At 41.1% G+C, this 19,929-nt stretch overlaps 1 protein-coding gene across 1 annotated transcript; it reads left to right on the forward strand.

Annotated features, from left to right (window-relative positions):
- Positions 1 to 8,972: 8,972 nt before the first annotated feature.
- On the forward strand, positions 8,973 to 10,112 carry LOC131400849 (melanoma-associated antigen B10-like). Its single transcript, XM_058535619.1, has 2 exons — positions 8,973 to 9,071; positions 9,186 to 10,112. Exons 1-2 carry the CDS (start codon positions 8,997 to 8,999, stop codon positions 10,110 to 10,112), a joined length of 1,002 nt encoding a protein of 333 aa, XP_058391602.1. The 5' UTR covers positions 8,973 to 8,996.
- Positions 10,113 to 19,929: the final 9,817 nt, after the last annotated feature.

Below are 19,929 nucleotides of genomic sequence, written 5' to 3' on the forward strand. Positions count from 1 at the left end.
AGGCTGAGGAAGATTATTTTCTATGTGTTTGAAGAGAATAGCTAATATTCTCCTTAGTGGAAGATCAGGGTGGGGCTGAAGAAAACATAGCATATAACATGTTTGCGTGCTGTTCTATTTAGTAACTTGGATATTTGTTTAAATGTTGCTCCTTTTAATAGAAGGTTTCACTAGCTTTAGAATCTGAGTTTATGAATGGTGTAAGTCACAAATTTATTGATGTCTATGAGGTTTAAGAGTAAGAGTTTTACTATTTTATAGAAGAAATTGGGAAATGTTCCATCTTATTTGGTTATTTGGAACAAGATAACATAGTAGTGGATTAGGCATTTCCTTGGAAATGTAAAAGAATTCAGCAGTAAAATACCTGGGATCACGAAATAGAGAAAAAAAGTAAAAGATGGCCAAATATTGTACTTTCTGTTCACTTTTAGTCTGTTATTTAAAATTAAATGATACATGCCTGGATATATGTAGATTATTCAAGAATGTAGAATTAAATACATCATAATAAATTAGACTTCTTGTACATTGTCTCATTTATTTCTCAAACATTCTTTGAGCATCTGCTCTTTGGGAGGCTCTGTGCTAGTACTGGGAATGTCAGGATAAAGACCCACATGCCCAGAGAATTTTAGAGTCTGGGAGCAGCTGTCAAGTAAGGAAGATGGTGAGATACACCCTAAGACCTAAGGACGAGTCAAAAGAAGGAGAGGACATGGGAGGATCCAGATGTGGGCACTCAAGTGTAAATGCCCTGAGGCAAGTGGGTTTGGGGCCTTGGGAAACTGCAAGTCCTTCAGTGTGAGCCAATGTTATGTAAAGCTGGGTGGTGGTTCAGATGAGGCTGTGGGAGTTGGGGGCAGGGGCCAGGCCCTCAGAAGGTGCTTCCAGAGTTGAGAGACTAAAGCCTGGAATGGAAAACTGCTGCTACCAGTTACTTTTGAGTCCTGGATATCCAGAGAAAATTCTCCACCTGGGACAAGAATGGAGGGTGTCCTGTATCCTTTCCCAGTGTCTTTTTCCCAGTGCAGTTGAGCATAGCATAAGAACTATGTGTTTTATGCATATTATCCTCAGGGAGTTTCCGAGAAATAGGGGTGATACATGATGGGTATGCTCAAAAGCCCCTATGTTAGCAATATTTGCTCTGGCCTGGGAAAGACAGAGCCCACTACATTAAAAGTTCATTTTATTAGGTTGTCTTGTATTTAATTTGGCAAACTCCAAGTGAGGGCTACATTTTTAATGGGACTGAAATAAATGAAAATAGAGGTGGTTTGGATGGAAGGACAGTTGGAAGGGATGGAAGGAGTTTGTTCTTAATACAAATTCTAGGATCCTTAAGTTTCATCCAACTGGAGAAGACTCCTCCACACCCACAATAAATGGCATACCCTCAAAAACATATAGCAAGTAATTTAGTTTTACTTGCTAAGCATCATGTTAGCTGATTTGTTGTGCTGTATCGTAGAGTGCTGCATATTCTCTGATGTCTCTTGGATTAAAAAAATCACAGAGCAGATTTTGGTAGGGTCTGGGGTCAAAATAATAATAGTAATAACTGCAAATTATTAAAGAATTAATACATGCCAGACACTGTGCCAGGTGCTTTCATACATTACATACATCCCAGGGGTCCTACACAGCAAGGCTTATCAAGCTCACTTCATAGAAAAGCCTCACAGAGAATATGCACTTTTCCTGACTTCACCTGGCTCATAAGTGTCAGAACTGGGGCTAGACTTCTGTCTCAGTTCGTTTAGGGTCCCTCACTATTCCAAGCCTTCTGGCATAAAGCAGATGTTCTGCCTCAATTCATTTCTACTCTCACTACTCCACAATATCTCTCAGGCAATGAAATGAAGGATCTTGTTGCCAATGTACTAACCCCAGGTGTAATAAATAAAGATGAAAATGAGAATTAAAAACAACTTCAGGATTGTTGGTGGGCTTAATTTACCTAGGCTCCTCCTGCCCCTAGCCTCAGAGTTACTTGAAAGCTGACTGTGCTCCAGTCCCAGCACTTGGGACCAGTTCCATCACTTTCCAAATTACATCACTCTTGCCCTAGGTCTTCCTTATTGTGCCCTCCTGTCCAAATCAGGATCCTGACCTGCCATCCAGCTCTCCCCTGCTTCCTTTCATAAGGCTGCACTTCGCTCCCAGTGGAACAGAAAGTTCAGAATCACCTGCCTTTCCCCTGGGCAGAGTCTGATTTGGCAGAGGATCCATTGGTTCTTGAAAGATAACCCTGAAGTTAGGGGAGAGGTTTTAGAAAGCAGATGAGATCAGTAAGAAAGGAGAATTTAATCTGGTGACTTATCTGAGACCGGCCTCTGACTCCATGCACTGATGAGTGAGTTCAAATTAACTGTCAAGAACCAAAGCCTCCCTCCTAAGTAGTAGATGAGGAAGGACCAAGGAAATCACTGTGTAGCAACCATCTGCAGAGGCAGGGTTCCTAAAAACTTGGGCGTCCTTCCAGGAGGATGTAGTATTTTTCTATTGCTGACAAACAAATTGCCATAAATTAAGGGATTTACAACAACACATATGTATTATCTTATATTTCTATAGGTGAGAAATATGGGTTGGCTGTGCTGTTTTCTTTGTTCAGAGTTACACAAAGCCCAAATCAAGCTGCCAGAGTCTGGGTTATTATTGGGAAGTGCTGAGAAGAATCACATTCCACACTTTTTCAGGTTGCTCTCAGAATCCAGTTCTATGAGGAATTCAGTTCTTTGTGGTTAAGACTGTCAGCTGAAACTGACATAGTTCCTCAAGGCCTCTGTCTAGTCCTTGCATGTAGGCCCCTACTTCAGAAACGGCGCATTGAATCTGTCTCATGTGGAAACTCGCCTACTTTCTCCACTGCTGCATCTCTCTTCTGTCTCCAGCCAGAGCAAGTTCTCTGCTTGTTGGGGCTCATGTCATTAGATTGGGTCCGCTCAGGTACTCCAGTATGATCTCCATATTTTAAGGTCCATTCCATTATTTTAATTACATATGCAAAGTGCTTTTGGCTATGTAACATAATGTGTTCACAAGTTTCAGGGATAAGAGTATGGGCATTTTTGTGGAACAATTATTCAGTCTACCACTGAGGTAGAAAATGTCTCCCTGGCAGACATGCCAGCTTTGATAAGAAAAGAAAAAATAATTCACCATCATTTTCTCCTGACTCTTGTCTGTATCTGCCCCAGAGGAAAATCCTGGTTTTTCAGTGTGCCTAAAGACGCCCATACAAGTGTTCAGGCATGTTCAACAGGTGGTGGGTAGCAGAGACTCACAAGTTATGGTTTTTCCATGCAGCATAGGAAGAAAAAAATTCTCAGCACATTGAGATTATAGAGGTTATTGAAAAGGTCAGTGCAGAAAGGTGCTATCGTGTGAGGAAGGGTGGACCCTCCCTGCTGAGATTTACATGATCATTTTGAAAGTTGGTATGATCCGGTATTTGAAAACACCAGTCACATATAGACACCAGAAAAAAGTTGTTGAATTGCAAGGAAACTGATCCTCAAAAATCCTCCATGAAGGAAGAGGGCTGATGTAACAAATCATAATAGTTGCTCTTTTTTGAGTATCTACTATGTAACAGTTAATGGGAAAGTCTGTAAGTGCTCATTCACTTTGTGTCTTGCTCTCTCTCATTGGTTCGTATGGAGACTACTTGCCAGTCCACTTGTAGTTAGGAAGGGTCATGTGACTATCCTTGACACTGAATTATGAGCAGAAGCATGCTTGTTGCCTCCAGACCAAAGTGTCTGAGAACCAGTGTGCCACCTCTATGCTGTTTGTTTCATTCGGCAAACATGGAGAGCCTGTGTTGAGATGTGAAGGTTCAGGATGTAAGCAGCCTGGGTTCCTGAGTCACCTGACAATGGAGACCCCCGCCCCCGCCCTGCCAACGCCTGTCAGATTTCATGTGCATAAGAAATAAAACTTTGTTATGTTAAGCCATTCAGAAATCAGACCTTTCCCACTACATCTCATAAATACTTTATCTGAATAGTACACAGCTACTATTTCTGTTGTTAGTCTTATTTAAATATTTTAATTACAAAAGGAAATAGGACATATATTCTTGCTGCCAAAAAAATTCTAACAATAGGGATAAATCACAATTCTGCTTCCTTACTACGTTCCTCCAAAATTCATCCCTCCCCAGAGGTAACTGCATTAAAAAATCTTGCGTGTAGTATTTTAAAATTTATTCCAGGCCTATTCTTCCATACATGTGCTAGAAAAATATACACTGTGAGTTTTATAAAAGCACATGTAACAATGTACATATTGTCCTGCCTCTTGCCCCTCTCAGTGAACAAAATGAACGCAAGGTCTTTCTGTGAGAAAACATATAGATCCACCTTACTCTTTTGTTTTTTTTTTTTGGGGAAAGGGTGGCCCTGAGCTAACATCTGTTACCAATCGTCCTTGTTTTTTTTCTCCCCAAAGCCCCAGTACATAGTTGTATATCTTAGTTGTAGATCCTTCTAGTTCCTCTATGTGGGACGCTGCCTAAGCATGGCTTGATGAGTAGTGACTAGGTCTGCGCCCAGGATCCGAATGGTGAACCTTGGGCCTCCGAAGCAGAATGCGAGAACTTAACCGCTACACCACCAAGCCGGCCCCACCTCACTCTTTTAATTAATCCTTAGAATTCTAAAGTGTGTGTGTGTGCCATAATTAATTTAACCATTCTCCTCCTGATGGACACACGAGTTGTTTCCCATTTGTTGCTATGATTAATAGAACTGATAGCAACAACACTGAACATCAATTCTTGGGCAAATGTGCATGTTTTATTATAGGAAAGATGTAGAAAAGTGCAATTAGATTAAAGTGGAAAGAGTGTGATGATAGTAAATTTTTATGAATATTACTGATATTCTGTTACAATAATCCTATGCCTAATTATCTTTTCACATATGTATGTACGTGAATAAATCAAGCTCTCATTGGCATTTTATTTTATCAACCTTTTAAATTTTGGTCAAACTTTTGATTGAAAATATATTGTCTCACTGTTATTTTAATTTGTATTTCCTATTTTCTAAATAGATTGAGCAGAAAATTAATTTAATCCTTCACTCATATAAAGTGAGATTTCTGCAGTGATACCTTAAGTACCAGGATTCCTCTGGGTGTATACTCTAGAATGACAAGATGCCAGGAAATGGGCCTGGACAGGAAAACATCAATAAGTGAGGAACATCAGGAGGACCTGTGGGGGGGCGGGGAGTAAAGCAATTTCCAGAATCCATGAGAGAGAGCACATATTAAAACAAGTCCAGAGAGCCCAGGGCAGCTGGAAGTCAGGGGCCTGTATGCAGACATCGGCAAAAGGTAAAAAAGGAGAGAAGGTAGAGAATCTGGTGGAGGGTACTAGAGAACTTATATAAACAGGCTAGGGAATCTCTGAATCATCATTACCAGCCTGAAGTTGTACAGTGATCTGAGTGGGTAGATCTATTGGATGAAAGGACCAGAGGCATGCCTGATACCCCACCCTCCCTTGGAACACCTGCTGCCCACTGCCAGGCAGAGTATAGCTGGCTCCCCTGTGTCACCCACCAAGTGATCCTACTGATGGAATCCGAGAGAGCTACATCTCTTCACTACCCTGGTGGTTCCATGCATCCTTGCCAGTGTACCAGAGCTATGAGCTGTCTGGATGCCTGATGGAGAAGGCTATTTCTTCCCCTGTGTATGAGGCCCTCCTCCCACTGAGGCTGAGGCTGAGGCTGTGCAAGTGGGTGGTATTGGTTGGTGATTCAGGACAGCTAAAATAGGGCAAGTATTACCAGTGAGTATTGGAAGGGGGTGTGTAGCTGCAAGGAAGGGGAAATTAGAGGGGGAATTCACTGAGGCTAATTATCTCAGTGACTCTGGGAATTAAGGGCTGAGTGTAGACATTGTCTTGAAAAACAATCCAGATGTTATCCCTAGCTCAGATTGCCTCCAGTGTTCTGATTTCTTTGCACACTAGAGGGTGGATCTTCTGCGCCCGTGTCTGGTGGCCTTTATCACCAGACACTGTAGTAGGGAGGTGGTCTATGATGCAAACATTTACAGGGTGGATAGAGAACCACTGGAGATGGTGCACTTCCTTGTTAAACTGGGAATGACGGGTATATGTGGAGTGCAAAACTATTATTACTCTAACCCCGACTTGATTGAATTGAAATTTAAAAAAAGGATTCTGTACTAGCCATTCCCAAAGTTGTCACGTGGTCTTTATTAACTTTTATATCACCGTTCTCAGGCCAGCAGAGGGATGGGTCTCAAACCCTAAGAAGTAAAAGTAAGGACCGTGAGGGAGTGCTGAGGGAACCACTCAACCCGTAGCAGAGTTCACCCACACAGACTTGTCCCTGCTACCAGCACTCTTAAGCCCATGCCTGGATGTTAGGTCCTAGCACTCCTTCACTTTCCCCTCTGGGACTCGGGAGGGGAGACTGGAGGGTGGGATGTTTGAGAACAAAGGCCTTCGCTTAAGGCTGGCTGACTCAGATCAAGAGACTGAGGAGTCTCAGGTCTCCCAGGAATCAATGAAAGGTCCATATGTGAGTTCTGCCGGAGTCCGCCACCCCCACAAAACAGAGCCCACCCCTCATCTCCAAGAACCACACCCCTGCTCTCAAGTCCATATGGGAGTGGCCGGAAGTGGCTAGCAGTAACTTCCGTAACTTCCGCCTCTGACTTCTCAGAAAAGTGAAAGCGGTTGTCGACCGGTGGTGTGCGGTAAGTAGAGGAAAGAATTCTCGGGAAGACTTCCAGGTCCTGTGAGGAAATAGGGTCAAGACCCCGAGTGAAACTTGAGGGCACCCCACACCCACACCAGAAGGGGGGGCAGAATCTTGCCGTTTGTGTCAGCCCTGGGAGGCCCTGGACAGGGATCACCAGATGCAGTGCCCTTTGAATTCCCCCTTCTGTGGACTCAGGGGGGTGACGGTATTGGACCAGGTTTTGGCATCTGGCCTTCCAGCAGTGAAGTTGAGGACCCTGAGTAAGGTCTGTGGGAAGCAACTGCGCCAGATGAGAAAGGCCCCGCAGAACCTGGGCCCCTGCTTTCAGGCCTAGGAGACCCCTGATGGGAGGGGCAGGATATAACACGCCCTGAGTTCCGCCTCTGGTGTCTCAGGGAAGCGAAAGAATTGGTGCGAAGGGGACAGTGTAAAGTTAGCAGAGGGAGGAGGTCCAGGCCCTGCCAGGAGGTAAAATAAGAATGCTTCGTGAGGTACGAGGGTACCCACTACCCAGTGAGAGGGGGGCCCACAGACTCCCACCCTGCATTCAGCAATAGCAGGCCCTAGGCAGGGAACATCTGATATAGCACTCCCTAAATTCTTCCTCTGGAGATGCAAGGAGGGGATGGCATTGGACCAGGGTTATGGGCTCAGGCCGGCTGGTGGAAGAGCCCTAGGTCCTAAAAGAAGTTGAAAGTGAGGATCAGGAGTGAGGTCTGAGGGACCTCCCATCCAACAAGAGAGGGGTTCGCAAAGAATGCTGACTCTGCTGTCAGCCCAGGGAGAACTGAGGTGAGAGTGGCTGAATGCAAAACACCCTGAATTCCAAATCTGGCATTTCAAAACAGTGAAAGGCGGGGTGGCCCGTGGCCTAGTGGTTAAGTTCAAGCGCTCCCCTTGGGTGGCCTGGGGTTCGCAGGTCCGGATCTCGGCGTGGACCTCTGCATCGCTCATCAAGCCATGCTATGGTGGTGTCCCACGTACAAAATAGAGGAAGATGGGCACGGATGTTAGCTCAGTGCTCATCTTCCTCAGCAAAAAGAGGAAGATTGGCAAACAGATGTTAGCTTAGGGCCCATCTTCCTCAGCAAAAAGAGGAAGATTGGCAAACAGATGTTAGCTTAGGGCCAATCTTCCTCACCAAAAAAAAAAAAAAAAGTGAAAGGCTTCCTGTGAGAGGGGCTGCTTTCAGGTAATCAGAGGAACTACTTCCAGGTTCTGCCAGGAGGTAATGTAAGGACTGTGAGTGAAGTTTGAGGGGACTCCTTACCCCAAAAGACACAGGGTCCCACGGATTCCTGGCAGGCTCTGGGCAGGAATCATCTGATGAAGCATCCACTGAATTCTCACAAGGAGAATTCAGGAAGGTGAGGACATTGGACCAGAGTGTCAGCCTCAGGCCAGCAGAAAGAGGAGTCCTAGGCTCTAACAAAAGTAATGAGAAGGACCTTGACTAAGTTCTGAGGGAACCATTGACTCCATATCAAAGAGGGCCTGCACAGAGTCCCAACCATGCTGTAAGCCCTGAGGGGTCGCTGGGCAGATATGTTAGGCCCCCTAAATTCCTCCTCAGGGATCTCAGAGATAGGAGGGCCTTGTTCTAAGGGGATAGGTTTCAAGTCAGCAAAAGGAGAAGTTCCAGGCCCTATAAGAAGCCAAGGTGAGGACCCTGAGTGAGGAATGAGGACCCTAATTCCCCTAGCACAGAGAGGGTTCTTCTGATCTATTCCATTACTCTCATCCTGAGTGTCCCTGGGAAGATATGGTCAGATGAGGTTCTCCCTCAGTTTCTCCTCTGGACTCGAAAGGAGATGAGGTCATTGAAATGAGGAGTCAGCATAAAAGCAGTAGAGTAGAAGGATCCCAGAAGCTGCCAGAAGTCAAGATGATGGCCCTGAAAGTGAACTGAGAGAAAACACTCTCTACTCCAAACAGGAACCTCCACAGATCCTGGACCTGCCAGGCCTTGCTGTCACCCCAGTAAGCCCCAGGCAGATCTGGCAAGTAGCAGCCCAAGGTGAACTCTAGTTACTTTTACAGCGTTCTCAGGAAACAGGCTGGTAGGAGAACAAGAGCTTTGTGGGTTCTTTGAGCAGTGCACACAAGAAAACCTGCAAAGATGGCCATCGATAAAACCAAGGTGGCATCTCTTTGGTGAAGGGGTACACACCATCTTATCCTGTTTCCGCCAGGCCACTGGTTCACCTGCCCGCTTGTCTGCTGCATCTGAACACGGTCATCATGCCTCGGGGTCAGAAGAGTAAGCTCCGTGCCCGTGAGAAACGCCGCCAGGCCCTAGAAGAGCCTGAGGACCTGGTAGGTGTTCAGACCACTGAGGGAGTGGGAGAAGAGTTCCGCTCGTCTTACTCTCCTTGTTGCAAGGGTGTTTCCCAGAGCTTACCTGCTCCTGGGTCATGTTGCAATTCACAGGGTCTTCAGAGAGCCACATCCACCGCCACTACTGCTGCAGCTGTTTCATACAGAAGATCGAATGAAGGTGCCAACAACCAAGTGGAAGGAAGGCCAAGATCCTCCCAGGCCCAGCCCACCACCGAGCTCTCCCATAGAGGCCCTCTAGATGAGAAGGTGTTTATATTGGTGTACTATCTGCTGTACAAGTATCAAATGAAAGAGCCAATTAGTAAGGCAGATATGCTGAGAAATGTAATCCAAACGTACAGGAATCACTTCCGTGAGATCCTCAAGAGAGCTTCTGAGCATGTGGAGCTGATCTTTGGCCTTGACATGAAGGAAATGGATCCCTACAGGCACATCTATGTCCTCGTCAACAAACTGGAACCAAGCTGTGATGGGGGGATGAGTGATGGTAGTAGTCTGCCCACAAGTGGTCTGTTAATGATTGTCCTGGGTGTGATCTTCACAAAGGACAACTGTGCCACTGAGGAGCAAATGTGGGAAGTGCTGAATATGATGGGTGTATATGCTGGGAGGTGGCACTACATCTATGGGGAGCCCAGAAAGCTCATCACTCAAGATTTAGTGAAAGAAAATTACCTGGAGTACCGGCAGGTGCCCAACAGTGATCCTCCACGCTATGAATTCCTGTGGGGTCCAAGAGCCCACGCTGAAACCAGCAAGATGAAAGTCCTGGAGTTTGTGGCCAAGATCCATAAAACGGTCCCTAGTGCCTTCCCATCCTGGTATGCAGAGGCTTTGCGAGATGAGGAAGAGAGAGCCCGAGCCAGAGCTGCAGCCAGGGCTCGTACTGCTGCCATGGCCAGTGCACGTTCCAAGGCTACGGCCAGTGCACGTTCCAGGGCTACGGCCAGTGCACGTTCCAGGGCCACGGCCAGTGCACGTTCCAGGGCCATGACTAGCAGCGTCTCTCACCCCTAGTAAAGTCTGAGGCAGATTCTTCACTTTCTTGTTAAAAAATAGTCTATGTTCTCATTAGTGTAAAGTCAGGGTGGGGCTGGAGACAACAGAATGTATGACGTTTGTGTTCCTATCCTATGTGTTAACCTAGATGATTTTTAAGTTACTTTTCCTTTTGATAGAAAGTTTATTAGCTTCAAAATCCAAGTTTATGAATGACACTGCTCAAACTTGTGCCATGTATGACATTTAAGAGTAAGAGATTATTATTTTTTAAATCAAATTGGGAAACTCTCCATCTCATTTAGTGATTTGTAACACGACAGCATGTCAGTGGATTAGGCATTTCCTTGGAAATGTAAAAGAATTCAGCAGTAAAATACCTGGGATCACGAAATAGAGAAAAAAAGTAAAAGATGGCCAAATATTGTACTTTCTGTTCACTTTTAGTCTGTTATTTAAAATTAAATGATACATGCCTGGATATATGTAGATTATTCAAGAATGTAGAATTAAATAGATCATAATAAATTAGACTTCTTGTACATTGTCTCATTTATTTCTCAAACATTCTTTGAGCATCTGCTCTTTGGGAGGCTCCGTGCTAGTACTGGGAATGTCAGGATAAAGACCCACATGCCCAGAGAATTTTAGAGTCTGGGAGCAGCTGTCAAGTAAGGAAGATGGTGAGATACACCCTAAGACCTAAGGACGAGTCAAAAGAAGGAGAGGACATGGGAGGATCCAGATGTGGGCACTCAAGTGTAAATGCCCTGAGGCAAGTGGGTTTGGGGCCTTGGGAAACTGCAAGTCCTTCAGTGTGAGCCAATGTTATGTAAAGCTGGGTGGTGGTTCAGATGAGGCTGTGGGAGTTGGGGGCAGGGGCCAGGCCCTCAGAAGGTGCTTCCAGAGTTGAGAGACTAAAGCCTGGAATGGAAAACTGCTGCTACCAGTTACTTTTGAGTCCTGGATATCCAGAGAAAATTCTCCACCTGGGACAAGAATGGAAGGTGTCCTGTGCTCTTGTCCCAGTGCAGGGGAACACAGTCCGCAAACCAGGTATTTTATATACATTGTCTCCAGAGAGTCTCTGAGAAATAAGGCTGATACTGGCTTAACATGTAATGCCCAGAAGCTATTGTGCTGGCACTCTTTGCCTTGGGCTCTCAAAGACAGAGCTCACTCTGTTAATAGGGTATTTAAATTAGGTTATCTTCAGTGCACTTTGGCAAACTCAAAGCAGGGGATAGACGTTTTGATGGGAGGGAACCAGGTAGTCCTTCACACATTTTCTAGGAGCCTTATATGCATCCAGCTGGGGAAGATTTTCCCAACTCACTATGAAATATCCTCAAAACGTTCCTTAGCAAGTAACTTACTTTTACTTGGTAAGAAGCATTTTGGCTGATTTGGTGTGCTATGTCCTAGAGGACTGTATATTCACTGACATCTCCAGGATTAAAATAAATTTGAAAATTCCAAGATGGAAGATTGGTAGTGTTTGAAGTGAAAATTATAAAATTGTAATAACTTCTAATTATCAAAGACCCAATATATACTAGTTACTGTACCAGGTGCCTTACATAAATTATTTATATTCCAACAGTCCGACTTCACAAGGTATACATGAGCCAGGGACCCAGATGACCACATCAATGTCACTTCACAGATGAAGAACATGAGGAACACATAGCTTTGCAATTTTCTCAAGTTCACATGGCTGATAAAATGACAGAACTGGGACTAGAGCCCTGGTATGAATTTCCCTAGAACCCACACTGTTCCACTCCTCCCAGCCTGAGGCTGACTTGTGTCTATTAATTCATTTCTCTTCTCACTATTCCATGATGTCTCTCAGGCGGTAAGAAGAAGGACCCTGTGGCCGAAGTCCTAAAAGCAGGCCTCAAGAAGGAAGGTGAAAATGAGAATCCAACACATTTGGGGATTGTCTGAGGGCTTCATTTACCTAGGGTCCTCCTGCCCCTCGCGCCAGGGTTCCTTGAGAGCTGACTCTGCTCCGGTCCCAGCACGCGTGTCCAGGCCCAGCACTTTCCTGCATGACAGCTCCCCTCCCCTGGGTCTTCCCCAGTGTGCCCTCAGGTCCAAAGTGGAACCCGACCTGCTGGCCAGCTCTTCTCTGCATCCTCCTCTGGAGGCTGCACTCTGCTCCGCTGGAACAGACAGCCCATATCCCTGCCCTCCCCTGACTTAGAGCATTCTGACTCCCTGCAGATCGCATCTGTCACTGTGGACCCCATTGATAGCAACAGCCCCTTCCACGTAATTGTTCACTTTTACAATTACAATACCACGTAATTGTTCACTTTTACAATTACAATTGGTTGTATTGGTATGGTTCTATTTCTAGACTCTATTTTGTTCAATTGATCTATGTGTCTATCCCTCTGTCAATACCACACTCTTGCTTATTGTACTTACATATATATATAGTTGGTCTTACCATTGGGTAGTATAATTCCTCCAACTCTATTCTCCTTTTGTAAAATGTTTTAGCTATTCTAGTTCCTTTGCTTTCCCATATAAATTTTAGCATCAGTTTATGTATATCCATAAAACATCCAGCTGAGATTTTGATAGTAGTTGTTAAACTTGCAGATCAATTTAAGGAGAATTGCTATTTTGCTCTTTACTATGTTGATTCTTTTATTATGTGGATATGGTACTTCTATTTATTTAAATCTTCGATTTCTTCCCCTGGCATTTTATAGTTTTCAGCTTACAGATCCAGTACATGCTTTATTTTATCTAAACCTGAGTACTTAATTTTTTAGCTATTGTAAATGTACGGTGTATTTTAATTTTGGTTTCCAATTATTTATTGCTAGTATGTAAAAATATGATTGTATTCTGTGACCTTGCTTGTATCCTGAAACCTTGCTAAAATAACTCATTAGTTAAAGGATTTGGGGAGGATTATTTTGTTTTCTTTTTTTCCCTAGATTCCTTGGGATTGTTTTTTTAGACAATGTCATCTGCAACTAGAAACCTTTTTTATTTCATTGTTTCCAGTCTGCATGCCCTTTACTTCTTCTTCCTGTGTGATTGCACTGGCTAGGACTTCCAGCACTATGTCAAATAGGAGTGTAGTGGGCATACTTGCTTATTCCCAGTCTTAATGGGAAAGCATTCAGTCTTCTACCATTAAGTGTAATATGAACTGTAAGGGTTTTATATATACATATAGATAGATAGATACTCTTTATCACCTTAACAAAGTTCCTTTCTAGTCCTAGTGTGCTGTAAGGTTTTATAATGAATGAGTGTTGAATGTTGTCAAATGCTTTTTCTGCTTCAATTGATACGAGCATGTTGTTTTCCTTCTTTCTTCTGTTAACATGGTGGATAGCTTGGTTGATTTTGAATATTCATTCAATCAGACCTGCATTTCCTAGAATAAACACTTTTTCTTGGTTTATTATTTTTTATGTATATTGCTGGATTCAGTTTGCTAATACTTTGTTGAAGATTTTTGTTCAAGATTGATAGTGTTCTGTAGTTTTCTTTCATTGTACTAACTTTGCCTTATTTTGGCTTAAAAGTAATATTGGCCTCATTAATGAGCTGGGAAGTGTCCCCTCCTTTTCTATTTTCTGGAAGAGATTGTCAAGAAATGATGTTATTTCTTCTTTAAGTACTTGGTAGAATTTATCAGTGAAACCATTTCCGTTGGGAGAATTTTTTCTCACAAGGTTTTCACCTATAAATTCCATTTCTTTAATTGTTATAGTATTATTCAGGCTATCTATTTTAACTTGGATGAGTTTAGGCAGTTTGTGGTTTTTGAGGAATTAGTTCATTTCTTTCTGAGTTGTCAAATTTATGTTCGTAGAATGGTTCACAATATTTCTTTATAATCCTTTTAATGTCTCTTGGGTCTGTGGTAATATCCCCTCATTTTTTCAGATACTGTTTGTTTGTATCCTCTCTGCCTTGTTCTTTGTCAGTCATGCTAGATGTTTATCAATTTTATGTTATGAAAGATTTTATGTTTTGAAAGAACCACGTTTGATTTTATTGATTTTCTCTATTGTTTTTGTTTTCCATTTCATCGATTTCTGACTTTGTTTTTGATATACTTCCTAACATCTGCCTCCTTTTCTAGTTTCCTGAGAGGGACGCTTAGGTTATTGATTCGAGATATATTATTTTCAAATATAAACATCTAGTGATATGCATTTATTTAAAAGCATTCCTTTACTTGCACTCACTGACTTTGAAATGTTTTATTTTCCTTTTCATTCAATTAAATACATATTTTAAATTTTCATCGAGAATTCCTCTTGGGCTTACACATGATTAAGAAGTATACTGTTTAATTTTGCATTGTTTGGAAAATTTGGCATGTTTCATGACCCAGCACATGGTTGCTCTTGGTGAATAGTCCGTGTGTGCATAAAAAATGTGTATTCTGCTGTGGTTGGTTCAAGTTTTCTATAAATGTTAACTAGATCCTGTTGTTTGATAGTGTTGTTCAGTTCTATATCCTCAACGATCTCCTTTCTAGTGGTTCTTTTGATTCCTGAGATAGAGGTGTTGAAGACCCCAACTATAAGCATGGCTTTGTCTATTTCTCCTTTCAGTTCTGTCAGTTTTTGTTTCAGATATTTTGAAATTCTACTTTTAGGTACATGCACCTTTAGGATTATTATGTCTTCCTGGTGAATTGACTCTTTTATCATTATTTAATATCCTCCTCTGTCATTGGTAATTTCTTTGTTCTGAAATCTACATTTCTGATATTAATAGCGCCAATCTACTTGTGGTTTGATTATGGTTTGAATAGTATAACTTTTCTCATCCTGTTACTTTTAACCTATGTATGTATTAAAATTTGAAGTATTTGTAGATAGCGTGTGATTAGCTCATACATTTTTATCCATTCTACTAATCTCTTTTAATTGTTATAATTTGACAATTTAGATTTAATGTAATTATTGATATTTCTGCTATTTTATAATCTGTTTTCTCTGTTTTACATTCTTCTGTTTCCTCTTTCCTGCCATTCTGTGGGTTACTTGAACTTTGCAATTTAAATGAATATAATGTAGATATTAAAATTAATCTAATTTAAAGCAATAGTAGTTTAGGTACTTCCTTTAAAGTTTTCAATGGTTGCTAGAGGGATTACAATCTTCATATGTAACATCTCATTCTGATAGTATCAAACATTAATCACTTCATTTGGAATGTAGGAACTTTACTATTTATTAGGTGCTTTTCTCCTCCCCACTTTATGATACAGTTGTCTTAAATATTTCCAATATATACATTGAGAACCACATTAGACACTGTTATACATTTTTTAGCACTGATCATGTTGTATTTTTAATTTAGGTAAAATTCACATCACATATAATTGACCTTTAAAGTATAAAATTCAGTGGAATTTAGTATATTCACAATGTTGTGCAACCACCGCCTCTTTCTAGCTTCAACATTTTCCTCACCCCAGTAAGACACTCTGTGCCCATTAAGTAAGAACTTGCATTATTCCCTCCCTTACCCCCCAGTAACTGCCAATCTGCTTTCTGTCTCTATGGATTTGCATATTCTGGATATATCATATAATAGAATTCATACAATATGTGACTTTTTGTGTCTGACTTCTTTCCCTTAGCATAATGTTTTCAAGGTTCATCCACATTGTAGCATGAATCAATAATTTGTTCCTTTATCATGGCTTAATAATATTCCATTGTATGGATACATCACCATTTGTTTATCCATTCATCCATTGACGGGCATTTGATTTGTTTCCACCTTTTGGCTACTAGGAATAATGCTTTTATCAATGTTTGTGTACAAGTTTCTGTGTGGACATATGTCTTCATTCCTCTTGAGTGTATACCTAAGAGTAGAATTGCTGGGTCATATGGTATTTTTATGTTTAACTTTTTTTTGTGTGTGTGAGGAAGATCAGCCCTGAGCTAACATCTGTGCTAATCTTCCTCTTTTTGCTGAGGAAGACTGGCTCTGAGCTAACATCTATTGCCAATCCTCCTCCATTTTTTTCCCTCAAAGCCCCAATAGATAGTTGTATGTCATAGTTGCACATCGTTCTAGTTGCTGTATGTTGGACGTGGCCTCAGCATGGCCGGAGAAGCGGTGCATTGGTGCACGCCCGGGATCCGTACCCAGGCCGCCAGTAGCAGAGCACACGCACTTAACCGCTAAGCCACGGGGCCGGCCCCTATGTTTAACTTTTTGAGGAAGTGCCAAACAATCTTTCACAGCAACTCCACTTTTGAAATTCCCACCAGCAATGTACGAGGATTCCTATTTCTCCACATCCTCTTCAATGCTTGTTATTTTCCTTTTTTAAAAAATTAAAGCCATTCTAGTGAGTATAAAGTGGTACTCATTGTGGTTTTGATTTCTTTAATGACCAATAATGTTGAATAACTCTTCATAGGCTTATTGGCCATTTGTATATCTTCTTTGCAGAATTGTCTATTCAAATCTATTGCCCATTTTTTAAATTGGGTTGTTGTCTTTTTGTTGCTGAGTTGAAAGATTTCCTTATATATTCTGGATAGTAAACCCTTATCAGATATATGATTTACAAAATATTTTCTCCTATTCTGTAGGTTGCCTTTTCACATTCTTGATAATGTCCTCTGATGTACAGTTTTTAAATATTTGACATATTTTTTCTTTTGTTGTTTGTACTTTGGTGTCAAATCTAACATTCCATTGCTAAATCTGAGATCTTGATGATTTACCACTATATTTTCTTCTAATAGTGTTTTAGTTTTAACTGCTATATTTAGGTCATTGATCCATTTTGAGTTAATTTTTATACATTGAGTAAGCTACAGGTCTATTTGTTAAAAAAACTTTTTTTCCACATTCAATGGTTTTGGCACCCTTCTTGAAAATAAATTGTACACAGATGTTTGCATTTATTTTCAGGCTCTCAATTCTATTCCATCGTTCTATATGTCTATCCTTATGCCAGTAGCACATTGTTTTGATTATTGTAGCTTTGTAATAAGTTTTCAAATAGGGAAATGTGAGTCCTCCAATTTTGTTTTACTTTTTCAATATTGTATTGGCTGCTGGGGATCCCTTGCAATTTCACATGAATTTGGTGATTGGCTTTTACATTTCTGCAAAAAAGACCACTGTAATTTTTTACAGGAATTACACTGAATGTGTAGATCACTTTGGGGAGTATTGCCATCTTAACAATATTTAAGACTTCTGATCCATGAACATGGGATGTTTTTCCATTTATTTAGGTCCTTTTTCATTTTTTTCAGGAATGATCTATATTTTTCAGTGTATAATCTTGCACATCTTTGGTTAAGCTTATTCTTAGGTATTGTATTTTTATTGATGCTGTTGCAAATGGAACAATTTCCTTCATTTCTTTTCCAGCTTGTTCATTGCTTGTGAAATGATTTTTGTGTGTTGATCTTGTACACTGCAACTTTGCTGAATTCATGTATTAGCTCTAGCGGGTTTTTTTTTGGAAATTTTGGGATTTTCTGTATATAGAATCATGTTATCTACAAATAGAGATAGTTTTACTAGTTCTTTCCTAATTTGGATCCCTTTTGTTTCTTTTGTTTTGTTTTTACCTAATTGCCCTGGCCGGAATTCTGGTACAATGCTGAATATCAATGGTAAAGTCAATATCCTTGCCTTGTTCCTGATTTTAGGGGTGAATCTTCCATTCTTTCACCATTGAGTGTGATGTTACCTACGGGTTTTTCATAAGTTCCTTTTAAGAAAGTTCCTTTATATTCCTCGTTTGCTAAGTGTTTTTTATCATGAAAGGGTGTTAAATTTTGTCAAATGCTTTTTCTGCATCTACTAAGATGATCATGTTGGTTTTTTTTGCCTTTGTTCTTATAATGTGACATATCACATTGACTGATTTCCTTATGTTGAAACAGCCTTGCATTCCCAGGATACATCCCACTTAGTCATTGTGTATAATCCTTTTTATTTGCCGTTTGTTTCCATTTACTATTATTTTGTTCAGGATTTTTGCATCTATATTCATAAGGGATATTGACTTGTAATTTTACTTTCTAAAAATTACATCTTTATACTTGTGTGCCCATTAAGAAAGATTTATAATAATTATTTTATGCATTTGTCTTTTAAATTACATAAGCCACAAAAAAAAGTAATTACATAAAAAAATACAGTAATGTTGGCTTTTATATTTACCTATGTTTACTGACGATCTTTGTTTTTTCATGTGGCTTGTAGTTACTGTATAGAGTTATTTGGTTTCAGCCTGATTGACTTGAGCATTTCTTGTAGTGACAAACTCTCTTAGGTGATTGAATATCTTATCTTTAGTTCATTTAGGTTTTCATCATACAGAGTCTAATCACCTGCTAATTATAAATGCTGTGTTTCCTATTTTCCCTTTGATTTCTTATGATCCCTTTGATTTCTTATGATTCCTATTACTGCACCATGTAAAATTTTTATTAAAATGTTGAATAGAGGGGCCAGCCCCGTGGTTTAGCAGTTAAGTGCACATGCTCCGCTACTGGCGGCCCGGGTTCGGATCCCGGGTGCACACCGACGTAATGCTTCTCTGGCCATGCTGAGGTGGCGTCCCACATACAGCAACTAGAGGGATGTGAAACTATGACATACAACTATCTACTGGGGCTTTGGGAGAAAAGGGGGAAGAAAAGGAGGAAGATTGGCAATAGATGTTAGCTCAGGGCCGGTCTTCCTCAGCAAAAAGAGGAAGATTGGCATGGATGTTAGCCCAGGGCTGATCTTCCTCACACACAAAAAAATAAATAAATAAATAAATAAATAAATAAAAGAATAGCTGTTTATTCAAAGTCTTAAAAAAATGTTGAATAGAAATGATAGCAGGTATCCTTGTCTACTTCTCACTTTTCAAGTAAAACCTCTTAACATTTCCATATAATGTATGTCATTTTCTGTTTGGGTGTTTTGTTTTGTTTTGTTTTTGGTAAATATCCTTTATTCAGTCTGATAACATATCTTCTTTATCATGAATGAATGCTGATTTTTATAAAATATTTTCCTATATAAATTTAGATATTATTTTTCTCATTTAATTTGTTAATGTCAATGTGGTATGTTAGTCCTAGACCTATTTGCCCTCAGAACTGTTCCTCACTCTTCTCCTGCTCCATTCTCTATTATATGTGGGCTGAATCCGTAAATCCTAGCCTCTCCAACATTTTGCTGCCATCTCATTTTAGGCAAAAGGAGGCACTAACAGAATGTTTTAACCCAGAAGGACAGGAGCAACCAGAGTTTTTCTCTTTCTACCTCTCTGCATCAGATGACTTCTCCTTCAATGGCTACATCTTCTCCTTGGCTCTAGCCTCCATCATACTGGCCTACCATGTTTCTAGATCCTGTTGAAACCAACTCCTAGGCTCCAGGAACCTAAAGGTGGGAGTGACATCCTCGAGTTGCTAAGTATTAGGTTTCCTGTTCCTTCCCTGTGTGGATTTTCATCCCTTGAGTAACCACTATATTGCATTAAATTCTTTCTGGCTTAAATATATAGAGAATTTTCTGTGTCTCTGTGCAATCCTTGATCTTTACATGTGGTCAGTTATATTTATTTTTCTAGCACATGGTATAGAGAAATATATTCAAGTTGTAAATTTTTTTGTGTGTGTGAGGAAGATCGGCCCTGAGCTAACATCTGCCAATCCTCCTCGTTTTGCTGAGGAAGACTAGCCCTGGGCTAACATCCATGCCCATCTTCCTCCACTTTATATGGGACGCCGCCACAGCATGGCTTGACAAGCGGTGCGTCGGTGCGCGCCCGGGATCCGAACCGATGAACCACGGGCCA

The sequence above is a fragment of the Diceros bicornis genome, chromosome X (assembly GCF_020826845.1).
Source record: "Diceros bicornis minor isolate mBicDic1 chromosome X, mDicBic1.mat.cur, whole genome shotgun sequence".
Taxonomy (NCBI): domain Eukaryota; kingdom Metazoa; phylum Chordata; class Mammalia; order Perissodactyla; family Rhinocerotidae; genus Diceros; species Diceros bicornis.

What these genes read in the sequence shown, in the direction of transcription:
- LOC131400849 (XM_058535619.1), top strand. Translation starts at nt 8,997, where the DNA reads ATGCCTCGGGGTCAGAAGAGTAAGCTCCGTGCCCGTGAGAAACGCCGC. An exon ending in TAGAAGAGCCTGAGGACCTG is followed by an intron (nt 9,072 to 9,185) that starts GTAGGTGTTCAG and finishes TGCAATTCACAG; the next exon opens with GGTCTTCAGAGAGCCACATC.